This window comes from Acanthochromis polyacanthus, chromosome 17 (assembly GCF_021347895.1).
Source record: "Acanthochromis polyacanthus isolate Apoly-LR-REF ecotype Palm Island chromosome 17, KAUST_Apoly_ChrSc, whole genome shotgun sequence".
NCBI lineage: Eukaryota > Metazoa > Chordata > Actinopteri > Pomacentridae > Acanthochromis > Acanthochromis polyacanthus.
In genome coordinates, this window is record NC_067129.1 from 8,091,195 (window position 1) to 8,118,750 (window position 27,556).

General features: G+C 41.4%; 3 protein-coding genes across 7 annotated transcripts in view; 2 read left to right on the plus strand and 1 right to left on the minus strand.

Moving 5' to 3' along the window:
• Nucleotides 1-27,556, plus strand: part of LOC110959394 (phosphatidylinositol-binding clathrin assembly protein-like) — a 168,496-nt gene that overhangs the window by 20,476 nt on the left and 120,464 nt on the right. For 2 of the 3 annotated variants that reach the window (XM_022206248.2, XM_022206249.2), the window contains 5 exons: nucleotides 30-171; nucleotides 3,521-3,544; nucleotides 3,983-4,039; nucleotides 4,148-4,267; nucleotides 6,798-10,223. The exons of the other annotated variant lie outside the window; for it this stretch is intronic. In XM_022206248.2, coding sequence (XP_022061940.1) covers nucleotides 30-171; nucleotides 3,521-3,544; nucleotides 3,983-4,039; nucleotides 4,148-4,267; nucleotides 6,798-6,812 — 358 coding nt within the window. In that variant the 3' untranslated portion in view covers nucleotides 6,813-10,223. Of the gene's footprint in view, nucleotides 1-29; nucleotides 172-3,520; nucleotides 3,545-3,982; nucleotides 4,040-4,147; nucleotides 4,268-6,797; nucleotides 10,224-27,556 lie in introns of those variants that run through there. 3 annotated transcript variants of the gene reach the window in all.
• rbm14a (RNA binding motif protein 14a) lies at nucleotides 11,621-20,602 on the minus strand. 3 transcript variants are annotated; one of them, XM_051937312.1, is made up of 9 exons: nucleotides 20,468-20,602; nucleotides 19,624-19,800; nucleotides 18,136-18,320; nucleotides 17,654-17,830; nucleotides 17,442-17,551; nucleotides 16,899-17,180; nucleotides 16,564-16,793; nucleotides 15,871-16,293; nucleotides 11,621-12,475 (listed from the first exon to the last, which is right to left on the minus strand). In XM_051937312.1, the coding sequence occupies exons 2-9, from the start codon at nucleotides 19,779-19,781 to the stop codon at nucleotides 12,472-12,474; spliced, it is 1,569 nt and encodes a 522-aa protein (XP_051793272.1). In that variant the 5' UTR covers nucleotides 19,782-19,800; nucleotides 20,468-20,602; the 3' UTR covers nucleotides 11,621-12,471. The 3 variants fall into 3 exon arrangements, with proteins under 3 accessions (XP_051793272.1, XP_022061943.1, XP_022061942.1); XM_022206251.2 differs by having other exon boundaries at nucleotides 11,621-16,293; nucleotides 16,582-16,793; XM_022206250.2 differs by having other exon boundaries at nucleotides 11,621-16,293.
• Nucleotides 21,647-27,382, plus strand: LOC110959393 (uncharacterized). The gene is made up of 5 exons (XM_051937313.1): nucleotides 21,647-21,925; nucleotides 22,457-22,871; nucleotides 24,130-24,202; nucleotides 24,397-24,488; nucleotides 25,990-27,382. The coding sequence occupies exons 4-5, from the start codon at nucleotides 24,479-24,481 to the stop codon at nucleotides 27,252-27,254; spliced, it is 1,275 nt and encodes a 424-aa protein (XP_051793273.1). The 5' UTR covers nucleotides 21,647-21,925; nucleotides 22,457-22,871; nucleotides 24,130-24,202; nucleotides 24,397-24,478; the 3' UTR covers nucleotides 27,255-27,382.

Below are 27,556 nucleotides of genomic sequence, written 5' to 3' on the forward strand. Positions count from 1 at the left end.
AGACTTGTGTGTGTGTGTTTGTGCATCAGACCAGAGCTTCAGTGGAGTCAGCTCGTAGAGAAGAAGCCCACGGGAGGAAGCGGCTGGCAGTCCAAGACCATGTGCACCAGCACCAACTGGACTCATACCACTCATCCCATGGCACCTGCGCCCATGCCCGTCCCTCAGATGGTAAATTAACAGCTACACGCAATCTCAAGTACCAGCATTGATTCTGTGCTTCTATCAAGGATATGCAGCATTGCACTGTACCTGAAGTCCTCCTACATGATTAGAACTCCTCTTAATACTGTACAGGTGTGAAAATCTGTCATTGACTGACAGCTCTCTCATGTTTCTGTTGGTTTATTTTGTGATTTTACTTAATTTTAAGTAAGGACAGCCAACAAGCAGCTAGCAGTAGGGACAATGGATCCATAAGGAAAACTGGATCAAACCCTCAGCCTGCCCTTATCTTCACAGCAGAGCTTCCCTCCTACTGTTTCCCTCTGGCTGATACAATCTAAAACTGGTCAGCTGAATACTGGATCGAAAGACTGAATCTGGTCACTTAAATGAAAACTGCTCCTCTGGTGCATGGGTCATTCCATCTGAAATCATCCAATTTTTGGAACAATTTCTGCTCAACCATCCCTAATTTGCCTGAAGTTGTCATATTATAAGATACGGGTATTTATAAAGACACCATTTCAACTCATCTATAATCAGACATTAATTGGTGTCTGTATTGCGCATTCTGAATCAATGCCATGATGGGACATAATATCGAACATTTTCAGGGTTTTCTCTTAATTAGTTTCTGAGATACTGCCATCCAAACATAGCCTCAAATTTTAATGTGTGAAAAAATGTGCTCAAAGTGGATCTACTGGCATTTTAAAAAGAAAGGAAGTATTTGATATGCTAGCCTATAATTGCACAGATTCCATTTTGAATATTTAGCGTTTATGATTTTAAAAGTTTCAAGAAAATCAGAGCTGGTTGAGCAGAAGGCCCCTGATGATTTCAGACTGAATGAACCTTTTACAAGTATAAAGCCTGAATGGAATAAAATTTTTCAGTACAACAAATAAATCCTCAGCAGTTTAACAGACGTTTCTTTTAGAATTTCGGTCTATGGGGGGAAATACTTTGAGGGGATTTTTCAGATGCAATGCTGGCCACTGGGGAAAAACTGGCAGCAACATCGTATCCAGCATTTAGATTTTGGATGACAAAAAGTGGATTATCAAGCAAATATAATGAAACAACCTGGAAGGATAAAGAGCTAAAGAGCCACACAGAGCTAATTTCCACATAAGCCTCACCTGTTCTGTTGCATTAGCAGGACAACAGTTGAAAAGATAAACTGGACCTGAAGTACAATCTTCATTTTCATGTTTACCAGCTAAAAACTAAGCACAAGCTAGTCACTCTAAATCACATTTGATTTGATATTCAACCTCCCCTGAGTAGAGGATGAGTCATCAGAAGCATGTGCATGTTTTCAAAAAGGATTTCTAGCACGCAAGACGAGGTAAATGAATAATGCAGAGACACAGGTCGCACTTGGAAAATAGATTTTTTTTTTCCATTTCACGGCATCGGCAGGTTTATTAGTTAACCGCGAGGATTTTAATTTATGATACAAACACAAAACAAAAACCGATCAGTCCATCTGAAGGACTATATTTTTACCACTTATCGAGATTGTTAACTGCTGTCCAAACATCTAAATCGACACTTGACAGAGAGTAGAGTGACAACAATACTCACTGTTTCTGTATCCCCTCTGTATTGCCAGTGATCGTCATTTGGAGCAGCCCACTCACTTGGAGCTGGTTCCAGTCTGCAGTGATTTATGCTTGGAATTATTTGATATAACCAAATTAACAAAACAATCTAACACAAAATTAGGGAGCTTTCAGTCTTTGAGAGATTGCCCTCTTTGTAATTAGCTTCACCCATCATCAATCTGACACGCGAATACGGAGAGTTTTCAAAAAACACCTTTGTGTTTGCTCAGGGCTCACCCCATCGCAGGAAGTATCAGATTTTTAGTCATCGCATACAGTTTTTGACTAGAAAACAATGTTTGAAAGGTGTTAAATTAGCAGAACTTTGAACGTCAAGTAATGGCTTTATAGCAGCTGTTAAGTACACCTGTCACCTTTTTTGGCATGATTTCGAAAATAGAGGAAGAACTCAATTGACATTTTGTAGGACATACATTACCATTCAAAAGTTTGGGGTCACTTAGAAATGTCCTTATTTTTTTTGAAAGAAAAGCGGTTATTTTCAATGAAGATAACATTGAATTAATCAGAAATACAGCCTAGTAATTGTTAATGTGGTAAATGACTGTTCTAGCTGGAAACGGCTGATTTTTAATGGAATATCTCCATAGGGGTACAGAGGAACATTTCCAGCAACCATCACTCCTGTGTTCTAATGCTACATTGTGTTAGCTAATTGCGTTTAAAGGCTAATGATTAGAAAATCATTGTGCAATTATTTTTGCACATGAATAAAAGTGTGAGTTTTCATGGAAAACTGTCTGGTTGACCCCAAACTTTTGAACGATAGTGTATGTAGGGAAGTGGCAGAGCTACCTGTCATCTCACAGCAAGAAGGCTCTGGTTTCGTACCTGTTCAGTCCGGCTGTGTCCTTTCTATGTGGAGTTTGCATGTTTTCCTTGTGCCTGGGTTGATTTTCACCAAGTGCGCCGATGTCCTCCCACCATCCAAAGACTGTGATGATTCCAAATTGGCCACATGTGGTAGCATGCATGGTCGTCTGTCTCTGTATTTTAGCCTTGTAAGGGAATAAACAAAGGGTGTAGTCCGTCTCTCACCCAATGTCAGATGCCTTCTATAGGATAAAGCAGGTATAATTAATGGATGGATGGATTCTGTTTATTACAAAAATCATCCAAAACAAAAATAATTACACACCAGTATAGTGGCAGCAGGAACATCTAATGAAAATCAAAGTCAAAGACACTAATGCCTCATCAGTTCAGCTCACCAGTGAGGAACTACTCTCCCAGAAATCTTAGGAAGAAATGTTGCATTGTGTTTTAATTTGGTGCCATCCATCATTCTGCCAGTAAAGTCAGTTTCTCCTAATGATATATCTCACTTCGGATTCAGATCCATCAAGTATACCTTTTGGCTAAATGTAACTTTCTGCTGCATTCTGGGCTTTTGTCGGAGCTCCCAAATGCGTTTCTGTCCTTTGTGCTCCACTCCAATTATCTCCACGTCTCTTTCATTCAGTCTGGTTTCATCTTTTTAATTTTGCACTGATTGACCTCTCAACTCAAACTGCTCATTTTGTCGGCAAATGGTTTGGAAAGCCGGCGGCACGACTTGAATAGAAAGTTGAATTGCAGTGATTGTAACACGAGGAATGAGCAATAGTCTGGCTTATCTTCTCCGCTCGTTTGGGGAAAAGAAACGAGCGAGGCTTTAACTTTAGTGTGCAGATCTGCATTCTTTAACTATTTTTCTTTCCTCTCTTTTCTTTAATTCTCCACAGAATGGGATGATCTATACTGGCTATGTAAGTTTTGCCAATTCACACTGACCTCATTCTTTTTTCTTTGCACCTGACTTCATCCTGCCATCCACCAAAAAACTCCTTTGCTATTCCTGTGACGCTTTATCATTAGACTGTTTGTATTGTTGATGCTACATGAATTATCAGGAGAAAGGAGACGCTTTAGCTTATTGAGCTGCCTTGGCATTGTTGTTTCATCCCTTGTGGTTATTACAAACTGCCAGTCTGCAAGTCAACTAAATGGTGTGCCTCTTTTCGTCGCTAAGGATTAGGTATCTTGCAAGAGGCAAACAAATGCAAATGTTGAGGAAAGTAAAAATGTTTGTGTCTTTGTTGTCTTCTAACATCTTCGGCAGGTTGGATGTGACTTTGACAGCATCAGGATTATGTTTGTAATAGACTTTTAGGTCAAGATTAAGAAATGTGTTTTTTTGTGTACAGGCTCCAGCACCAGTGGCTTTTCCTATGACGACACCCCAAGTGCCTGTGTATGGAATGGTAAGGAGTGTCTTCTAGTCATAGTCATACATACGGAAATCAGAAATTATGTGTCTCCTTCCACATTGCGACGTTTAATCCTTACCTCTTTCTGTCTCTTACCTTCAGCTCCCCCCTCAGATGAGTCATCAGATGGGGGGCGTTCCCATGATGCCCCCGCAGCCTGTCATGTACAACCAGCCTGTCCTGAGACCCACCAATCCTTTTGGACCCATCCCGGGAACACAGGTAACACACGCATACATATTAATGCAAATGCTATATAGTTAAAGGAACGGCTATGTCTAGCAGTTAGCTTAGCTTAGCATGACAACTAGAAACAGAGGAAAGTAGCAGGCCTGGCTATGCCAAAAACCACAATGTCTTAAGACTTTTGGAATGAATTAAACAAGCAAGATAAGATATAGCATCTTAAGCGATGACCTTGAGACATGCTGACAGGTGGATTCCTTTATCTCTGTTTCCACTCTTAATGCTAAGCTAGGCTAACTAGCTACTGCTGGTAGCCTTATATTTACTGTACAGACATAGAAATTGTATCACAGACATGCCAAGGTGGAGACTTACCATTAAAAGAATCCTGAATAGAAATCTAAGACATCCTGTTGCACCAAAGATGGTGGGTGCATGACATGTCCCGCCTCTCTCTTCAAAAAGCCAAAAATCTGCTTTATAATGCCAAATCGGAAAACATCCAGCCAATCGTGTCGCTGCACTGACACAAGCACAATGTTGCATAACTGTAGGGAAAAAGTGCTTTTTAAACCTTAATTTGGGGCAGTTAGTAAACTTTTTAAGCATATTTTGACTGGTTATTCTGTATGTGTAGTTTCTATATCAACGGTGCAATTATAGCTCCTTTGATTTAGACAGGAGCATTAATAATAATAATGGATTAGATTTATATAAAACATTTCTGGGCACTCAAAGCACTTCACAATGGATCCATTATTCACTCACTCTCACATTCTCACTCTGGTGGTGGTAAGCTACATTTGTAGCCACAGCTGCCCTGGGGCAGACTGACAGAAGCGTGGCTGCCAATCCACGCCTATGAACCCTCCGACCACCACCAACATTCACACACTAGTGTGAGAGCAGCACTGGAGGCAAGGCAGGTAAAGTGTCTTGTCCAAGGACACAACAGCACATGACTAGGTCACAGCGGGAATCAAACCACCAACCCTTCAATCATTGGACGACCCGCTCTACCACCTGAGCCCCAGCCGCCCCAGCCTTGCTTTGCTAGCAAAAAAAAAAAAAAAAACTACTCAGAGATAGTACCAAGATGGCTACCAAGTGGTAATATGTGGGCTGTGTTCCACATCGCACAACTTATCTTTTTCCATTAAATACATACTGCAGCTGCCCTTACAAAGTACACAGGGTCGCATGAAGTATGCGTACAACTGGGCTATACTATTTCGTCACAATATTGCACCTTAAACTTTGATCGTCACTGTCAGAAAAAACATGCTAGCTTGCATACTGCTAAATCTGACCAATTGTAGGAGGGCATGAACTTTTGACGCATTACATGCTATGTATTAGGATATGCTTCATGTTTTTCCGGCTATGTAGTAATGGATACGAGAATGTGCCTTTGCTCTAGAAGAACTTTGGTAGTATCATGTAACTGTTAGAAAGCTTACCATGCATTTTTCAGACTGTCCAATTCATGCTTAAATATTCAACCTTTTTAATCTAAATTTAAAATTGTATGGGATAAAGTAGCATGCTAATCTGGGCCCTTTCATAAACTGTGCATTTTTCTTTTTCCACTATGCACAACAGATTCTAGATACTCGGACATCACAAAGATCAATCTTGACATAAGCTAAAATGCAGTTTCACTAACTTTCAATTGTCATTATGAACTGTGTACCATGTGTATTGCAAACTAACTATTATTGTAGCCCCTTATTCTGTTGCTCTATTGTTGCCACGTCAGTGTGACCTGAAGCTTGAGCAGTTTGCCTAATAAATACTTTAAGGTATCTCTTAGGAAATCACTGCCTTTTTCTCCTAATAAATGAAAAAGTTTAGTAGTCAACGAGGAGAATGTGGAGGAAGAAAAAAACAGTCCAAACTGAAACTTGACTGAATATTGTCCAACTCTTGCTTTCATGCTTTGCAATGTGTAGCTTTAGGGGAAGCAGTAGCTATAGTTATAGTCAGCCATCTGGGGGTTATTGAATGTTTTTTCTGAGAAAAGTACATTTCTTACTGAAGCAGAAACCAATAAAGAAGAAAATTAGGCTGTAACTGGTAATTATGTCATCATAAAATAAAATTGGATGCATTGCACGCCATAAACTGTTAAAAGGAATTACAGCAGAACAACCAAGTGTAGAATATTTGTTTGATACACATTTTAATCTATACACTCCTAGAATAATTGATGCACTCATTCATAGCTGTTCTCCAAAAATTGATTAGTCGTGTTCAAGAAACGGGATGAATCATGTTGTCAGATAATTTTAAAATTGACCAAGAAGTGTGAAAAAAGTGTTTTTCCACAGCAAGTAATCATCAGCTTTTAGGGCTACAAGAGTGAGAACAAACGATCAAATATATTTCTGACCAATTATTCAAAACATAACAGAGTAATATAATTGCTTAATGAACACTCGTGCCCTACGAGAAGCTGTTTTCCCGGCACTGCGGCAGGTAATATGCCTGTCAATAGATGCCTCAACACTTGATGAGGTGTTTTGTCAAACTAAATTACTCTCGATTCTCCCCCCGTCCTCTGCAGATGCACTTCATGTAGAGACGATGTTGTAACCATGGCAGCAAAGCTGAAAGAGAGAAGGCGAGAGGAAAGTGATGGAGAGAAAGAGGCGACGGCGAACACAAATCCAGAACCAAATCCAGTGCAGGAGGAAGAAAGAAGAGGGCAGAGAGGAACAGGGAGGGGAGAGGAAGACGGAGACCAGAGGATGGATAAAGGATGAAATGCTGATGTCAGATTCCATGTCACCTGACCCTCTAATCTCTTCTCCTCTCTCCATGTGGCTACTGATCTCTCTGTCTTTGAATCTGTAGTGCTGGGGGGCACCAGAGGCTCCGCATCAATCCCACTCATCCTCTGTTTGATTTGCCAGTTCAAATGGCAATTACAACCTGTGATGACTCTATGAAGACAGACTCTTTGGAAGTGTGCAAGCTCTATTGCCACTTCCTGACCCCTCCCTCTTCACCCTGATCATTTCTTGTACAAAGGCTTACCAACGTTCCTCTCCATCCCCACAACTGAATCAAACTTGGAGGACACACGTCTCTTTCTCCGATTGGATCGTTTGCTGGCACTTTACTCAATGTGAACTTTGCCAAGGGTGTTATTTCTGTGTAGGTGATTTTAGCATCTTGTTCAGATTGGTTCCCGGTTTGCGTGTCATCCATTACCTGATGTCAGGAGTTGTTGATTTGAATGCGTGTGTGCGTGTGTCCCTTTTTCTACATTTCAGCGTGCTGCATCGACATTACCGTTTGAGTCTTTTTATGAGCTCCATTTGTTCTTAATTGCCAACTTCAACATCAAGAATCCGGCGTAGAAACAATGATTTGTGGGTGCGCTTGTGTGACTGTGGATGGACGTAGCTGTGTAGGGTATGCACTTTTGCGTGTTTCTCTTTTGGTACCTGATGTCATTGCTGTGTTGCCAGGTACCAATGTGTTACTGCACTGGAACTAACTGATGAAAGCACTGAGCCAGACCCAGGCATCGCATTTGGATGTAAACAAACCTCTCACACTAACTTTGCTACTTGGGGGACATGCTGTACACACTGTGTATTTCGTTTGTTTTTTCTGTTATTTCCTCCTCTACAGCTGTGCAATATCATGCAACCTCATTACTGTCTTTTCCACCCATCTGTAGCCTGTTCTAAGAAGCGTTTTCTGCCGTAGTGTTGTACTTCTCGTGTGTCCACTTCAGGTTTCTGTACAGAATGCTGTTTTTATGTTTCTGAGTTGGTTTTATAACCTGTTCTGTTATATACCCGTACTGCTCTAAAAGTAGTGAAAAATGCAATGAGAGCCAGACAGAGAGGTGAGTGGATAATTAGCAGGAAGGTGATTCTCAGTCTAGCCAATCAGAAATGGTCTTAACTCCCAACTGTATGATACCCTCCCTGTCCTGAGCATTTATCCTGTCCAAAATTAGTCTCCTGTCAAGTCTTTTTTGCCTCAGAAAAACCAGATAAGGGAAATTACTCACGGCAGATGTCTCACCTCCACCTGGAGGAATTAAAGACATTGCTAACACAGGAAGGTCTGTTAACATTTAAGGACAGGACAGCTAAAGGTCAGTCAGAGGAGTCAAATGAAGGTCAGACCTTCGGAAGGCAGCTGAGGCCAATGTCTGTCGATCACGCCCTTCGTAATGCCTGCAGTGACGGCATACTGATTAATTCGGACAGCCAGAGACGGGGAGGCTTTAATGAGACGTTAAATGTTAATGTGGATTTTCTGGCAGATCCAAGGGCAAGTTAGACCCACAGTTAGATGATATTTATATATAGCACAAACCTTCGAAGAGGGGGCAATGCTCTGCTGCACAAAAACCTAAAATCATTGCTGGGATGTACAGTTGAAAGGGGCAATAATCGATTGGGGATGAAGTCGTTTTCTATTGATTGTGTCTGTTCTATGTACATGTACTGTATGTGTTTGTGTGCACATGCCTTCCCATAGAGATAAACAGGGTCATGTTCCTCGGTTAGAGACGAAAAGTGTCTCAAGCGAGCTGGTAGCGTGTACTAACTTAGCAATGAGTGTTATTGTGACCGTGTCTCAGTCTGTACAACACAACATCAATTTAAGGTGGCTCTAGGATCACTCATCTGCCAAAAAATGCAACAACAAAAAGAACCCAAGAAAAAAAGAAGTCCTGAGTCATGAGATCTGGAATCTCAAAGCGAGTCTGAGGCGAACCTCTCCAGACAGCTGGAGCTGCGCAGGCTGGTGATTTCTAACAAGACCATCATAGAATTGCAACTGTATGTTGGCGTATCGTTGTGATTCAAGCTTGAACTGTAACTGCTGGCAACGCAAAAACCAATCTCCCTGCAGCTACGACTCCACTACCAGCAGAGAGACTTGTTTTAGAAATCATCACCGAGCAGGCAGAGATTCTCTTGAGGCTCCACCATCGAATGGAGATCTAAATAAGTGGTCAGCTGGCATTTGGGTATCTCCTTTTGGAACACTGTCGTTTCACTCTCCTCCATTAATCCTTGTTCCAGTGGTTTGTCTTTCTCCGTCAGCTGAATGCTCTTTTCATTGTGCACTTCGCTCCCACAACGCAGCTCGATCCATCCTGGGCCAACCTCTGACTGTTACTGTGTCCTCTGTATATAGGTAATGCCGTTCATGTGTTTTTAGACGTGCTCTCTCTGTAAAGTGATCGAAGCCCCATTGGATGACGTACTGTACGTGGGACAATTTATTGCTGTATCTGTGTGTTGAATGGTTGTATTTTGAAGGTGTCATCATCCAGGGATGGGCGGGTGGGCTCGGGTCGATGTTCGTGATGTTTGTGTCCATCTCGAGGAGGATCAGGGGTGTTGTCGGGAGGGCTGGGGGGGTCAGGGGTAAACTATCACAACTGGTCTATACCAAGAGTGTCTTCATCAAGGAAGTGGACAGGACAGGGTCTGTCCTCTTCAAAACAGGAACATTTTTTTGCACCAAAGTCATCATCAAAGCGCAGCTTCTTCTTATTCAAGGTCACTACGGATGGATGATATCAGAACTCCAAGGATTTTTTTGTTCTTTTATTTTTAGAGACAAAGAAACTGTCTTTTTTTTTGCATGATTAAGTGTCGTCTTTTTATTGGCTTGTGTGCCCGGTAAAAGCATGACCATTGTGTGAACTCTCACTTACCGGTGTGTTTGGAAAATGTTAAGGAAATTTCTCCATGAGATTTTTTACTTACCTCTTGACATGAACGTCCATTGACATTCATAATCAACTGTTTTACAATGTAGGGTCTGTAACTGTTTGAAGGCTGCCTCGCATGCAGAAATGCAACTTGCAAGTAACCCATCAAACTTCAAACCCAGTTACCATAACTGCATCTCTGTAAAACACCATGGATGTCAATGCCAGTTATCACCTAGCTAGCTAGACATTGCAGTCTTGTAAAATCGCTCTTTATTAAAGCGTTGCTATTTTCAATACGTGTGTTTGAATGCTCGCTCCTTTTTCATACTATGCCAGCAGCATCATGGGAGGTTGTGATTGAAAGTCTCAGTACTGTAATACGTGTTTGGTCTGGTCCACTTTGTGTGGTGTTTTTAATGTGTTTTGCCCAGTCTTGTCCTGTCTGTTGCCATCAAATAGACTTATTAGTTCCCAGTCATGCTCCAAAAGCGCAGACTGGTTTCCTGAAACCAGGCTTGGATTCAACAGAAGCTTCAACTCTGTTTTGCACAATTTTGGCAAAGCAGGCCAGAGAGTGTACAGAGCTGGACAAGGGGTAATGAGATCAGTAGCATTGTTTTCAAAACCCCACTGTGAAAATGCAGATGGGTCAAATGAACTACTTTTAGCAGCCCCATGTCTGTCATATCTCTGTACGTTTTATTTTTTCTAGCAATAGTTTATATAACAAGAATTTACTCCCTTTTACTTTCCCTCTACCCTGCTAAGGAAAAAAAAGGGTCAGAATAAAATCTGTAAGGCAAACTAGAAGTTATATTGTCTGTGGTGGGATTTCCTAAAAGTGCCCTGAGACAAGTTTCTCAGACTGAGTAGTTTGAGATAAGAGCTTTGAAAGGTGAGTCTGTCAGAGAACTTTACTTTCTCTAACATCTTGCCTGTCTATACAAGTTCTCCATCTCAGAATCTGCACAAAGTACACAAACCTAGTAGCTGCACTCTAACCTTCCCAAAAGGTAAACTTAAATCAATGTGTACTCTCAACACTAGGTTGCTTGTAGTACTTTCCAGAATGGAAGATTTCCAAGGCAATTATCTACTGACTGCAGATTCCCAACAGTGATCCATAGAAAACAAAACTTTGTACTCACAAATGAAGCTACTTCACGGACTAATCTGGCTGCTGGAAACCAGATTTATGTTGCCAGAGTAGAAACTGCTGCATTTCCATGTCATTATGCCAATGAATGGCGCATGATGTCTTTGCAGTTTTACGCTCCACCCTTTGTCCGTAGGCCTACTGGGATACGACCTCAGTATATTTGTCTATACCGCATTCATTACACTCATTCAGTAGTCTAGTATCCATCTGTGAACTGTTCATTGTTGCTGAGGGCATGAAACTCAGCAGTGTCCATGGAAAATTCTTGTTAGCAGGGCGTGAGGTCCCATACCTTCAATTTCTTCTTTCTTTTTTTGTATATTAAATCGACTGAATTATCATCAGGTTTGGATTGTTATCAAATTATTGGTTTTTATTTAAAAAGCATAGATTGATGTTTTTGGAAGAAAATGGAATAAAACGTCATCTGATGCCGAACTTGGACAATTATTTGGTGACTCTGCCGCTATGCTTCAGTTTTAGTAGAGTTTTCGTCTAGCATCTTTCAAATATTCACACAGAGAAGGTGTCGTTTCAGTTGAAATTCATTTATTGATAATTAAACATTTCAAAGAACATAGAACAAAATGTAATTTAAAACAACATGGTAGTATTTGTGTTCATTGTCATTCATACAGGTTGAATGTGGCATCAAAAATCGTTTTGGGGGGAGAATGGGAGTCGAGCGTTGAACCAGCAACCGATCCTGAGCCAGGTTATTCAACTCTGAAATGGAGGGCCTACCAGTGTGCTCCTTAAGCAAGGCACTTAACCCCGAAGTGGCCGCAGGGTCGCGTTTACAAAAACTAAAACAACCCATCCTACCTAATTGTCCTGAATCCAGCTCTGATCGGCCATGACTGCCTGGTACTCTTCAGTGACAGGCTGTTTGATACTGGATGTACTAACGACGACACGCCTGCTGCAGAAAGCGTTCAGATTTAGACTAACGGCGGTACAGATGTCCTCAAAAGACTGTGTGAGTGGTCACGTTGGGAGCAGGAATGTATGAGCAGAGTATGCTTGCAGGGGGGAAACGTTGGGGGGGCAGGAAAATAAAAAGCAGGACGAAGTTTAATCTCCCACTGAAAAAATTGATGGGAGATACATTTCCAAAAATCCTGACAAATCAAAATCCCTGAAGGCAGGTAAGGAATAAGAAGTATGGACATGGTTGTATTTGTACTGTATGCATGTGTTTGTGAGTGTGTACGCGTGTTTCGGGGCGGGGCAGGAGTGTGTGGTCTGAGTGTTTACCTTAGTGGGGGGACACCCCATCGTCCACAGCAGTTTCAGGCCTAACGCTGCTGTTTTCCCCATCCCACGCTACAGCTGCGTGTGGCGTACGTCCAGGGCAAGGGCTCAGTTTGGCTCCCTCCCACTCTAGCTGCAATAATCAGCAAGAGGAAGAAGGTGGCTGGAGCAGCAGCAACAACAAGGCATGCAACTAACAGTTCACATGGAGAAGGTGGAATAATGTGGAAATGTAGAGAGGCTATGTGTCACTTAACACGGCACCGTCAGATCAGGTGCCGAATGAGAAAATAAGATGAGCAACTAATGTGTGGTACAATCACATCAGAGCAACTACTGTAAGTTATAAAAAAATACAGGTGGAATCAGGTGTGCATTAGTATCATTTGCACATGTAGCCTGCGTTAAATGAGTAAAATGAACCCAGCTAAAATACATCAGGAGTGTGGAGTTGGACAGTTGTCTGGGTGTGATATGAATGCAGAGAAAGCCAGTAATCCTAAGCCAAGCGTCAAAATGAGGTGTGCTTCTGGTAAGATCAGAAGAGAGAAGAGGAAAAGGTCATCGGCCCTTCTCACTGCCGCCCGAGAAAATCAGCGGCCTTTACAAAATCCAAAACAACCTTCATATCACCTGCAGCACCAAAAGTGTCACCTCAGATCCACTCGGACAATAACACTACGCTCTACACACCAGCCACACGCCACTGCACTGCATTTAGCCAAAAAAAAAAAAAATACACGTACTTTCTCCTTTCTCTCTGCTCCAATGGTTAATTGTCATCTTCTCCAGTTTGTAACTATCTGCACTTCAAATCATTGGAGGATTTAACAGCAGATTTTGTTCACACACTCATGCCGCAATGGCTCAACTCCACTCGCTACATGCTACAAGCATGACGATAACCGTTCTCAGCTATACAAACTGCTTGTCTCTTTCTCAAGAGACTTTGGTACAACAACTCAACTGTACTTCTTCATCCGCTTTCCAACTGTTTAGGAAGAAATACAATCACTTCATCTCATTATTAAGAGTCAATTTTTTTTTTTAACCAGAAGTTGGTTGGCATCACTTTCTGTTTCAAATGAGATTTCAAGTATTTACACAAGTACCAAATTGTACATTTTCTGGTATGAAAACTAGCTCAACATTTCCTCTAAATCAACAATAATTTCCACGAGAGCAGAAGCATGACAGCGGCTCATGAGACTCAAACAAAAGCTAATGATAGAAAACGTCAAAAACCAACTGAAAAACGATGCTCACTGGACACGCGCTGCTTGTTGACATTTCTCCTGGCTCTTCTAAATTCACATATTTACAAAAATCAAAAAACGCATCTGCTATTGAATGGCTGGGTTCAACCGAGTACTGCCTAAAATTAGAGAAAGATGTGGATGCATTCAACTTGCTCTTCACGCAGAATGTTCTGACGACAATTCTACATCAAACTGAAAGAGAAAGAAAGTACTGTCAATGATAACATGACTTCCGATTTTGTTCTGACGTTTTAGAGGCAACCTTTAACCGAAAACTGTCACCGGATATATTTAACTCCTGAGGTTGGGACTCATGCTTCATCTTGATTTCTGTCTAGACCTCGAGATGCACAAAAAGCCTGGGCTTTCCAAGAAAAAAAAAAAAGGAAATTATGAGAAATCGCTCAAAGAGAACAACCCATCGTGTGTGCTAATTTAATCAGAGAAAAATGCGCCCTGTATTTTCACCCTGTGGTTATCAGTGTCAAGTCTTCTTTGCCTTTCTCTCCCAACAATGAAACTTCAAGCATGCATTATCACACAGTGGTCATGTTCATGGTAACTCAGGCAAACACTCCCAAGTTACCAGGAAGACCTGTGGGATTAGAAGTTTACTCCAAAGTCAATCTTCTCACTGTAAAAACAGGTAAGCTAAAAAAAAACAAGGTGCCAAAACCAAATCCCTCAGTGCTAGAGTTAAGTGAGCTGCACTATAATCAGAGCTACACCATCAATTCCAACAAATCCATTTGTGATTTTTGCCACATCAGAAGAACTCCAGGATCCATCATTTTGAGTGTGAACTGTTAGTTTATCTCTAAACCTCTCAGTTCTGGGAAATCAACCTGAAACGTACTCTTAAGACAATCTGCTCAATTTAGCAACACATTCTCATTTGGTGACAGATTTAAGGTTCTTCAGTGAAAGCAATGAAAATCAGTCTGACGCACCACTCATGCCTAATTTCACCGCAGTTCCGCTTTCTCTCGTCGTCGGGCTCCATGCGCCACGTGTACCAAAAGTCTGGATGAAAAGGCTGACTGTTACAAAAGGATGAATGCAACTGAAGTCAAACCAAGGCCTATTATATACCCCGCAAAAAGTATTCATAAGCCACTACAAGTGAGTGACCTTGGACACACTCACTGAACAGATTATCAGGTAAACTGCACTCGCAATCCTGCAGTAAATTCTACTTTTATGAGGGTAAAAATGTTCAGTTTCTGTTCCTGCTTTGCTGCATGTTTAAGTTTACTTCATGACGTTTATGGAGGATGTAGTGTGTTGTAGAACTGTACTGCATTGTACAGAGAGATGTTTCTACTATTTAATCCACTGATTGACAAATAAGTTGGTGGCCAAAATAATTATTTGTCAGTATGATGCAATACAGCTTAATAACACTAAAAACTGCAGCCTCCAAAAAGATCAATTACTTGACATGAGTATATATTTGAAATTGGCCATCATTAAGGAGTACGTGTTTGTAGAGAATAAATAGTTTTTGGGGAAAAAAAACAAAGGCAATGTAGTCTAATTTTGCCAGGATTCCAGTTTATCTGTTTGAATCGGTTAAACTTACTAATTTGCTATTTATTGAGCCGTATTTCTCATTTTGTGGCTAACCTGAAACATGCGATGGTGCAGTTAAAGATTTACTGTGATAAATATTAGACTGGACAGTTCACTATGCAGCAAGGAAATTATGCTCACATTTATATGGAGAGTATATAAAAGGCCTTGTTCCAGCAAAAAAAAAAAACTCTCTGAAGAGACCCAATGCTGTGTTCAAAGTCTAACCTTGACCCAGGCAACATTTGAGCATCTTCAACATTCAACAAAGACCCAGCTATGCCTCTGTGACATCATATAACAGAAACTATGAATGCTTGACTGAATTCCAATATTACCTGGCCCCCTTATCTCCACTTGTCCAGCGACTTTGCCAACTTATATAAATCACCCACTCAACTCAGTAGCTATTCTGTGACAGAGAAACTAGAGATCAGGTTAGCCGAAATAAAGAAAAGGGAGGGGATGCTTCAAATTTAAAGCACATTCGAATTACAACTTTGCTCCCTCTCTGAGTTTCCTCTTTAAACTGTCCCCTATGTAAATACACATGCGCGCACACAGACACACACACACATCTGCAGTGTGTAAGGAGCGTGTGGGGGGGTTGGACTATCGATAAGGGGGTTCTGGCGTGTGGTAAGGGTAATCATGGCGCTGGGGCATGGGTTGCCCGTGTGCGGGTGTCTGCTCATACGGTGTGGATGTGGAGTAGCTTCCCGCTGCTGCGTAAGCTCCTGAAGAATCATAAGCTCCTGACGCTCCGTAGCCTCCTGACGTGTCATAGCCTGCCGAGGCGTCGTAGCTTCCCGACGAGGCGTCGTAGTTCCCGGACGAAGCGTCGTAGCTCCCGGATGAGGCGTTGTAACTTGCCGAAGCGTCGTACGTTCCTGGCGGGGGATAGGCTCCCGATGCGGCGTATGTTGAGGGGGGTGCCGAGTAAGTCCCCGGGGGTGCCGGGGCTGTGGTGGATGCTTGTGCCTGTGTGGTGGCCGGTGGAGGCGGAGGAGGTGGCGGAGGAGGAGGATTCGTGTAGGCATACTGGAGGTACTGGTACTGTTGCTGGTACTGTTGATACTGTTGGTATTGATGCATTTGCTGGTAGTACTCTGTGTAAGACCTAGAGTGCAGGTTACAGTTTGGGAACAGAAGAGAGAGTAAAAACACTAAAATTAGCTTAAAAATTAGATCTTGTGAGATAATGGACAAGTGGCTGCATTTTTAAACTTTTATGTTTCTTGAAAGCACTTTGTAATCACTATTCTAAGTACTACGTTGACCAAACTATTGTTGTTTTTCTTACTAGAAGCATTGCATCATGAGTGTACAGAGGATTAACGTGCTTGTTTTTCTTCTAGCTCCATCCTATATTAGAATGTACTGTGTGTACCTAGCGACAGGGTCTGACCCTTCAGGAGTTGTGGTGGCGGCGGCTGCTGCAGGGTCTTCAGGTCCTCCAGGTGGTGTCGGCAGAAGGGCGCGCCGCTTTGGTCGTATCTGGGCGAACGAACCCGGAACAGGGTCGGGAAGCAGAGGGGCTCGGTTTCCTCTGATCGGGCTGCGGTCCCGCTCATTTTCTGACACTGCCGCTTTCCTCCCTGCCTGCTGCTCTGCCAGAACCTTTCATTCAAAATATGTCAGTGAATATATGGAAAAAGCCTGTTAGTGGCATAAAAATACACAAAGCGAAGTGCACGATACGATTTTACTCAAGTATTAACAGACCTTCTGTCCCTCCTGAAAGAACTTGGCTCTCGCTGCCTCAAACAGTGTTGTTGGATCCGGTGTGGTCTGTGGCTCTACCTCTTCAACAGCTACACTTGCTGCGGTATTGTGGTTGGCCATATCTTGGTACACCTGGTCAGCAACAGATCCATACACTTGGCTGGCAAGAGCCCCGTATATGACCCCATCTGCACCTTTAGCACTTGTGATACCCTTGAGAGCAGCGTAGGTGGGGTCAAACGATGTGGTGTTGTAAAATGAATTATGGACACTTTGCTGAACCTGCAAGGAAAAATGAGACGCTCCCTAAGTTTGTTTAATAGACTTAAATCTAATTTAGATAAACACTATAGGATAGCACAAGAGTGTGGCCTGGAAAGAGTGAAAGTACGTTCACAAAACGTCTGATCAATCTCACTTATCTCCCAACAAATGGGGCAAGCATGTGCTGTTTTGTTTTATCCACAACTGTCTCAGTTTTCAAAGATCATAACTAGGAGGATTCCGATGGCATTGGATATTCCTGTTAGAGAATGAACTAACTTGTATGGGCAGTCCAGCGGCAGCAGCTGCAGCTGCAGCGAGCACAGCTGCCTGACTCTGATGATGCTCTAGTGATGGAGGTGGTCTGGGAAGAAGACCCTCTCTGCCACCTACAAGAAAAAGAAAACCAAGAGAGCACAGATATGAGTTGCTGAATATTATTTTTTGCAAACCACAAACGTATCCTTCATCTTCATCTGGTTTCACACTACCTGCAGGTGAATTTCCACTTGTAACAATCTGGTTGATCAAAGGCTGGGCTTTGGACAGCTCTACAGCCAGCTGACGGCCCTTGAACATGGTCCCATTGAGCGCTTCAATAGCTACCAGGGCATCCTCCTTCCTCTCCATATGCACAAATGCATAGCCGACATTTGAGCATAATCTTGCTGTGGAGTGTTCAAGAAAGAGGGAGATCAGTGTTAGCATTGGTGAGGTGTTCAAAAACACTTGTTTTAGTAAACCTTTTAATTTGACAGATTAACACTTGCTGTCTGGATGCAACTGTGTCCCAGAAAACTTACTGAGTCCAACACAGAACATTAGAATCTAATGAGAGGATTGCTACCTTGCACCATTCCTATGCAAACCACATCACTTCAATTAAGAAGGTGCAAATTTCTAAAAGGGAAAACACTTTACAAAACCTCCCTGCACATGCTTTAGCTCTTTTAGCAGCAGGCTTGTACTTTACCTTTGACTTTATCACAGTCTAAAACCCTTCCAAAGGTTGAGAACAGTCCATGTAAGTCATCTGCTGAACACGTTGCACTGAGGTTTCCCACAAACACTTTAGTGGAGTTTGGTGGGCGTGCACGAGATTCTTCGACCACCAGGGGTCTGCCTCTGTACTCTTTGCCATCAAGATGTCGTATGGCTCTTTGGGAGGAAAAACACAAGTTTAATGATCATGACATGTACAACAGATGGCACCAAGTGCAACAACATTTTAAATGAAGTTTGCAATATTGAAAACAAATTATAGAACAGAAGACATGACACCAGTACTAATACTAGCTGATTAGCTCATGACATGATTTTCTAACAATGGCATTTTTCACTTGTAGTTTTTAAGATACCGTTGTATTTTCATAATGCTCATAGCTCATTTAAGTTTTTATTTTTCACACCTTTGATTATTCTCAATGTCAAGAACATAATGCATAATTTGTAATATAAAATTATATAAAATCAAATGAAAGTTTTAGGTTGTATTATATATGATAAGTCAAATAGTGGGTCACCCAAAAAAATTAAATGCAGCCAGAGCATGATCAGGAGAAAAAGCACAAATTAAACACAAAACCCAGTGACTATAAGGGGCAAGCATGAAGAAAGATTTAAGGAGGTCTGCTCTGCTTTTTTGAGCCCCTCCCCCCAAAAAAGTGTGTGTGTGTGTGTGTGTGTGTGTGTGTGTGTGTGTGTGTGTGTGTGTGTGTGTGTAATAATTTAGCATATCTGTGTTCTTTTTTAAGCAACAATGTCAAGTGGTTTAAGACTGGCCTGATCCAGCATTGCTGAATTTCTTTTTCAATATTTTGAGACATATAAATAAAACAGAAATAGTGATTTGTAGATATTATTGAAATTCTGTCATAATTAAAGGATAGATTAAACATAACATTCGTAAAACATTAATCATCTTTACAGATGACAATTACATTTCATAATTATATAACCCATATTTTTGGAGAAGAAATTAGTTGCCATTTTGTTATGATTATCATTTCTGTAACAGCTGTTGCACCAATATCTGTAGTTTCCACTTGCATGTCCTCTAGACAAACATTGTTTTTAAATACTTTGCTTACACAATGCATTTTACTGTGTTTATACAGGCTGTATATATGCAATACACTGAGTATCACTAGTATAAACATATAAACACTTCTTTAGGATAACCACATCTACATTTTTAGCTAATATTCACTTCAAGTTGAGCACAAGTGAACAAATCTTTGTTTACTTGTGGCCAAAATAGACCGATTGTGGACCAGAATTTGATAAATTTTCACAGTTCCTGTAACTATACCCAGGGAAAAGTACCAAGAGTTATCTGAATTTACGCCTCAAAAATGTTACAGTATAAATTTCTGTACTCTATGTAATGTTATTTTCGAATTATGCACATTAACAATCCGTACATGGTCTATATATAATAACATAATGGAGTTTTGCATACCTGTCTGCTGCCCCCTCTCCCTTCAGGGTGACGAAGGCATACTGTCTGAGCAAGGAGCAGGTGTTGATCTCCCCATATGGAGCAAAAAGCTTGTTTAGTTCGTCATGAGTTGCATCTAAAGGAAGGTTCCCCACAAACAACTTCACGTTCTCGCTCATCTCTGTATTAGCCAGGCATCTGCAAAATAATAAAAAGGACGTATTATTACCTTTGGTTAAGTCTGGTACTTAGAAGAACGCTAGCTAACACGCTTGGTTAGTGCATCTCGATAGGAATTTCCGGAGAGGCCCATCATAGCTTTTTGTTTGTTTGTTTGATTTTTTTTTCCAACTAAGGCGATATTACCAGATAGGTTTAATATTTATCTGTAGATTTGCTGTGGGGGCATTTAGCAATAATCGCACTGACGTTAGCAGATATTATTAGCTACGCTAATAAAACCGCTAAATTTTGCGGCGAAATTGCATCCAGTGAAGTTACAAGCGGTCTTTGTTTTTGAAGCTCAACTAACACCAAACAAATGGGCCATAAGTGGTATCATTAAATTGTTTGTACTGGAAGATGCAAGCTCGATCAACTGTTAGCTAAAAACTCCTGACAGTCCTGGCCATCTTGTTAAACGCCAACATGAACGATGAAGCTTTAGCTAACCTAACGTTAGCTAAGCTCGCTAAAGCTAACGTAGTGGTTTTACCAAAGCGGTAGAAACGTTTGCTAAAGCTGAACGTCTTTAGCTGCTATGTGATGTCACAGAGTACATAATTCGTTACAGTAGCGTTTTCATTTGTGTACAAAAACAAAGGAAAAGCTTTATTTATGCCAGCAGAGTACACAGACGCCTTACCCAACGCGGTCCTGGAGCTGTTGTATTTCAAACCTCACATCCGGCTCCGGGTTCTTGAGGCTCTGTGGCGGCCATGGGGGCGCAGTTTCACCGAGGGAGCTCAAAGTACTGCAAGAGACGAATTTGCACGTTACACAGCGGCATACAGATGGTTATTATACAGGACAAAGGCGGTGTTAGGATCTCGATACATTGGGAGTTCAGTCCAAGCAAGATTTTAGCCTGATAACTGCATTAATAACACGTAATTCCGGGTAAAATGCGCATACACTATGAAACACTGTACACTACTAGGCCATCCTGTTTTCTATCTATACACTTAACCTACATTATCACAGCTAGTGCAGAGTGTGACTGAGATTTACATAGGTTCATATGGGTTTGCTTTGGAAATACTTGTTTTCATAAATGTTATCTAATAATTCCATAACGCAATACCCCCCTTTCCTAATACTGCTACTACTAATAATAAAGTCAGACAGATTGTTGCGTGGTAATGCTGAGAAAAAATCTATCCACAGCCTCATAATAGCTCATATAACTGTAGCAGCACACAAAAAACAATAAAACGTGATTTCATTGTTACTCAGTGACCTATTGCTATAATTAGCTAGTTTTTTAATGGCTATGTGTAATTATAGGGCACACACACCATCTGCACACACACCATAATGCCACTCCTCCGAATATCTTGTTGTGAGATTTAAGGATCTCTGAAGAAAAAAAAACTAAACCATTAATTAAATAATCTTGACCTTTTATTAACAATAAAATAACATTGCAAAGTTTTTGCTCAGCTATTCAACTATGGTATTGTCGTGGTCTAGAACCCATCATTAGAATAGATCTAGTTTATTATTATTAGTTTATTATTACTATTAGTGGTAGTTGTAGTAGTAGTAGTAGTGGTGGTCATAGTAGTAGTAGTAATATTACTTGTGTGGAAAATAGATCCAGCACTATTAATAAAATACTCAGAGATATGGCCTCTGATGGGCATATTTACTTAAGAGCAATAGACTACTCATAAATAAAACGAGATGTTATAGGTTGTACATGTGAGTAATAACTGCTGTGTCTTTGCTAATTAGTTCTGTTGCTATTTCTATCAGCTAAAGTGTAACAATATAACAACAGAGCAACTTGAACTAACTCCCGAACTATTATGACTAGAAAAAACAAAAAACTACAAACTGAATTTCCGACACGTGAGTTTGGCGGCTGGCACGCAGCGTGATGACGCACCTTCCAGGTGAGGTCAGGTGGGTTGTAGGGGGCGGAGCCAAACACATCTGCAGATCTGTGAGTGCACGTCATGACAGGCCATAGGGGAAGAGAAGTTGTCTTTCCATCGTAGGAAAGTTGGTGGAAGAACAAAAAAGGAGCATGCCATCATAAAGCAGATCCGGAGGGGATATATATATATATATATATTAAATGGAGGATCAAGGCAAAGAGGTAGGTCTTTTTTATATAGAAACTTCCTCATTAGATAAGAAAAAAAGTGTTGTGATTGTAAAGCAGGAAGAGTGTGTAACATACCGGTAGCTTGTGGAGGAAATGTGCAGGATTTGCAGGAATGCAGACAGATGTTGACATGTAGGCTGTGCTGTCAGATTTAATCTATTGATTTACTTAGAAAAATAAAAGAAAACACAATCAGCGGAGTTTGCCTTTCTTTGAGTATGAAAAGTTGTGTTGTGGCATTTGTGTAGTCTGGTAGTGTCTGTAATTTAAAGATCTGTTTCTGAAACTTTCCCGTTTCATTTAAGCTCTGTCTGAGCTGCTGCACTTTGCCATGTCTGGACTTGCTGTCCAAATCCAGGTGCCTTTATTACGCAGGTGTGTGTCTGTGTGTGTGTAGCAATCTCACCCATCCTCCTGTTATGTCATTGCACCACAGAGACATAATAACCACATAGCGTGGGACTGTACGATCATTTGAAGTGCCGTTAATAATTATTTATTTTGTGTGTGGATATGCTTTAGATGGCACAGCAAGAAGAGCCTCTGTATGATTTCCCAGAACCCTCCCAAGACTCACAGCGCAAGTTGTTGGGGCATCAAAGAGGTCGAGGATCCTTGAGAAGCATCAGCGTACTGGACCGTCTCCTCCTCACAGTCCCTGTCTGGCTTCAGCTGTCGATCAATCCTGCAACCGCACTGCACATACTGCGAAGAGAGCCTCCAGGGGTCTGAAACAATCTAATTTGTTTATTTTTCTATTCCATATCTCTCATATCCTCACACCTGCACCTGGTAATCAGTTGTGTCTTCTTGCAGAACTTCCTGGTTCGAAAGTCTCGCACATCCCAAAGGAACGTGCTTTGTGTGCGTTTGGCGGATGACAGCGTGCCATCCTTCGTTCAGCAGTTTGGCATCATAGAGGAGCAGTCCAGTAAGAGTAAGGTGTCAACTCTCATCAGTGACAATATGAGACTTTCCTCTCTTTAAAAGAGAAATTTGTAGTTTGCTCGCCTATTCAGACAGCATTTTAACATTTACATTTACAATTAGGGATGTCTGATATTGACTTTTTTGTCAATAACCATTATGTCAATATTGTCCACCTCTCAATTTCCTATTCCAATATTTACCGATACCGATATCTGTGGGCTTTTTTACTAATTTTAGGCAACATCCCATATCTTCCGTCATGGATTTAACACATCATGTCTAATTTTATTGTGATGCCCATTTGGATACATTCTCAAATGCAACAAGGCTTTCCAAATGTAAACATTGTCTGTGCGGAATAAGAAAACTACTTCAACTTAAAGTTATGGAAAAAATGCCATATTTATGCCATTTTAAAAAATTGTCTTAAACAACAGTTCACAATCTCCCTCTCTCCTTCCCTCTCTCTATGCGTTTGGTACATGCCGGCGAAATCCAGGCATTATTTTATCAGTTTTCATGATAGGCAAAAAAACGCTAACAATATTGACCGATATTACATTTTTATGCAAATATCGGGTCGATATTATCAGACATCCCCAGTTACAACAACCATTGTTCAATTCCAATGTCACTGTCAAACCACAAATTGCGCTATTTTGACTCCATCTATTACCCTATTCCAATTTCTATACCCATATTTATATTTACTTAATGATTCAACACAAAATTTAACAACATACTTCTCTTGTGGGTGAATGTATTAAAATATTAGAATGCACTTAGCATTCAGTGACTTTAAGATGCTTGGTTTCTTTAATTGCTTTGTTTTAACTGGTTATATGTATGTGCTTAATTTCTTTATTTATATATCTGAGCATGAAAACAGATTTATTTCTTTTAAATCACTGTTTCTACATATTTCACTTCATGTCTTCATCACTGCTGATGTATGTTTTACCCTATAGCTAATTATTCTACGAAGGGATTGATTTCCTGGTCTCTTTAAAATATTTTCACACAATCAGTGAGGGACTGGAATGCAGGAAATCAATTAAAAGACTCACGGCTCAAAGTACACTATAATAGCTGTAGTATTACACAGTGTTTAACACGTGATTACATAAGGATCGCTTTCAGAGTGTCCCGGTGTAAGGTATTTTAATTTCTTGTACACCCAATATCTAAAGAAGTGAGACCTCAGAGGAAATACAACCACATTACTGATTCTAACTATCCTTCTCACCCTTTCCAAACATCCCCAGCTCTGTCTCTGGAGACTTCAGTCATCAGCTTTCCAGATCTCCCCAGACTCATTTCCTTCTACTGTGTCAGCAGGTACAATTTAGTCTTAGCACTTCTCATTTTCTGCAGCTTCTTTTCAGTCTTTTTTTTTTCCCCAAATTTTGCTTCTTCATTTTCTTCCACTTCACACCATGTTCCTCTAAGTGTTTCTTCTTTTTCTATATTTATGCCAACATCCATGGATTTGCAAGAACTAATGTCAGTGTTTCTGTTCTATATCGTGTCAGAGATGTATTGCCGTTCCCTCTGGAGTTGCCTGACGCCATCGCAAAGGCAGCATCACACAAAGAGCTGGAGTCCATCTCACATATGGGAATAGGTTAGTGAATTCCTTGTTTCCTCACGGTACATTTTGTAACTTCATCTTCACATACCTCGCCCTTTAAGGATTTATTTACACAAGGCGCACACAGAGTATAAAGCAGTAATTACCTCCCAACTGCTGTCAAACACTTTGAAAATGTGTGTGGGCGTTTTTTTTCCTTTTGTCCACTGATTACTTAATTTCCAAATTATGCAATATTAATTAAAAACCAACAGAAGGTGTAAAGAAACTTGCTTAATTCATCTCCTGTTTTGATTAAGACATCTGCTTTCATTGAGACTTTGCTGGCTGGATCTATTAAAGGATGACAAGTTTCACGGTGTTTGAAATGTTGCCAAAAAAATCATACATTTTATACATTTTGTGAAAAGTGCTTCTGTTTTGTATAGTTTATGAGATTACTGAATAATACCAAGAGGCAGTCAGATGGTCAATTGCATCCAACAGAATCGATGACACAAATAAACTATTTTATCCAGCTCCCTCTGTCCAGCCCTGCAGTCTAAAGGTCTTTGCCTTCCATACTAGTGTCTTCTTCTAGCACCTTCCTAAATGTTGTGCTAGGCCTGCTAGCCCTTCTGACGGTATCAGGTTTCCATAAGAGTACTCAACCAGCTGCTTCGTTGTGTCTCACCACATGTCCAGCCAAGGCTAGTCTACGTTGCCTAATGATGGTTGATAGCAATTTGTTGGTGAGGTGCGATTTCCAGATGCTTTGTATCATCCGTATCATTCTGGTATAAGTCCCATTCATTCTTTTTCAGAGTGTCTTCATTACTGACCAGGGGCCTGATCCATAGAGCAAGATGGATTCCACTTACGCTTTGAATACTCTCATTTTGGTTGCAGTTTTAATTGGAGATATTTTTGACAGAGATTTTAATGCTTCCCAAGCTTTACTAACTTTTGTTTCTATATCATGTGCTGTGTTGGTGTAGCCTCCAAGATAAAGGAAATCATCAACTTTTTCGATTTCTGACCCATCTAGTGGATACAATGTCTCTTCAGATGTTGGGTTAAGGTGCACGAACTTCGTCTTTCCAGAGTCCAATCTGTCTTGTTTCTCTACCCAATGCAGAAGGTCTTTTGTTTCACTGAGAGTGTTTTCCAGAAGGGCGATGTCATCTGTGAATGCAAGTTCCGAGAGGACTTCTTTAGGGTGTCTTCTACTTTGACAACGCTTTAGGGCCAGGCCATTGGAGGGCGAGATTGCATTCTTCAGTGCATAGTCTAAGCAGATGATGAAGAGTGCTAGAGGGTCTCCTTGAAGTACTCCGGTGTCTATGGAGGAGAGATCCGTGTTGCCCTCAGGAGACTTGACTACTGCAGAAGTGTTGACATGCATAACTTTTAGTTCTTCAACAATAGGAGGAGGGATTCCATATGCCAGTAGAGACAGAAATCGCCATTTTCACCCCCCCTGGTGTTCCCAGTGTAACTTTTGATTATCCTGAAGTGAAAATATAAGGTTCCACACATTTGTCTCATCTTGCAGAATTCTGGAGTTCCCATCTAAATGTCCGTGGCCCACGAGAGGCACCAAAGCCCCTGAAAGACGAAGACAAGAAACCAGATGCTGTGCCATCAGCCCCGCCTACTGCTGCTGCACCCCAAACAAGTTCTGTAGCTCAGCCTGACTCAGCTCCACAACCTGACAACCAGCTCAGTAAAGCTCCTGAAACAGACACTGGCACTAAACCATCAGGTCCAAATACCGCCTTGTTCCACGAGTTTTGTCCGATCACGACACGCAGCCCCAGCGAACTGGACTGTGGCTCAGGCATGGGTGCTCTCTGTTTCATCAACCCTCTATTCCTGCAGTCTCAGAACGCTTTATGCAGACGGCGCATGTTCAAGCGCAGCCTCAAGGTTAGGATTTCCACAGAGACGTCCACTCCTCTGTCGCCACCGCTCGCCCCGCCGCCTCCACCGCCTCTGATGCCGAAAAAGAAGGGGAGATGTAAAGTGCAGAAAGGGGGACAAGGAACTGCTCAACCCACTCCTATTGATCTAACAGCTCAAGATACACAGCCTCAACTTCCCACACAGAAAGCTCCCAGTGAAGTGCAGCCTCCATCAGCATCTCCTCACCTCCAGCCTGAGATACAGGAGCACAGTCAAACACAGATCGAAGCAAACCAAAGTAAAACTGAAGTCAAAGGAAAGTTCCCTACAGCTCAGCTAACGTTAACGGAGAATCTTCCAGATGACTCAGACTACATGAAGCCCTCTCCAGTGATCAATCCTTCCCAATCCCCCTTCCTCTCTCCTTACATGTCTCCATCTGTTTCACCCATGGCACCTCTCCTTTTCCCCAAAGTGTCCCCATCCATCTCACCTCGTGACTCCCCCGGCGCTTCTCCCTCCCTATCGCCTTATCAATCCCCGTCTTTATCTCCCAAGGCTCCGTTCTCTCTCTCTCCGTATGACTCACCCAGTAATTCACCCTCTCGTTCCCCTTATGACTCCCCATCTCCCTCCCCTCAGGTCCCCTTCTCTCTCTCCCCCTTCACCTCCCAGTCCTTCTCTCAGCTGACAGAACAGGCCTCGAAAACTCAAGCTTCTCCAGAGAGGGAGGCGGAGAAGGACGAAGCAGGTGTGGATGAACAAAAGGGTGAAGACGTTGAAACAAAAGAAGCTCTGCTCAACGACAGGGAAGAGGAAAGGCATTTGGTTTTACAGATGAATGCTGCATCTTTAAATGATACAGAGACTCCACAGGACTCACTCAACGAACAGGCCGACGGTACAAGCCTTTAGTGAACATCTGAGATTGGAACTGAATTACATTATGTGACATCAGGAAATATTGTTTAGGAACTTTTGGAATTGTAATGGAGACAGTCATAATACTCTGAGTTATTTTAAAAAATAAAGCAAAACTTTGAATTAAATAGGTTTTATGAAAATTTTTGAAGCAACTCATCCATTTTTAGAACGGTTTTCTATCTGACAGAGGGTCAGTTGTTTCCTTTGAAGTATTGTCTAAAAATTACATTTAAGAGTTCAAACTCTGCTGAACCTTTAGTCATTAGAATTTTTGTCGTCATTTCAATTGCAAA

What these genes read in the sequence shown, in the direction of transcription:
- rbm14a (XM_022206250.2), bottom strand. Translation starts at nt 19,781, where the DNA reads ATGAGCGAGAACGTGAAGTTGTTTGTGGGGAACCTTCCTTTAGATGCA. An exon ending in AGACTGTGATAAAGTCAAAG is followed by an intron (nt 17,831 to 18,135) that starts GTAAAGTACAAG and finishes AACACTCCACAG; the next exon opens with CAAGATTATGCTCAAATGTC. An exon ending in GGGTCAGACCCTGTCGCTAG is followed by an intron (nt 16,294 to 16,563) that starts GTACACACAGTA and finishes CCTGCACTCTAG; the next exon opens with GTCTTACACAGAGTACTACC.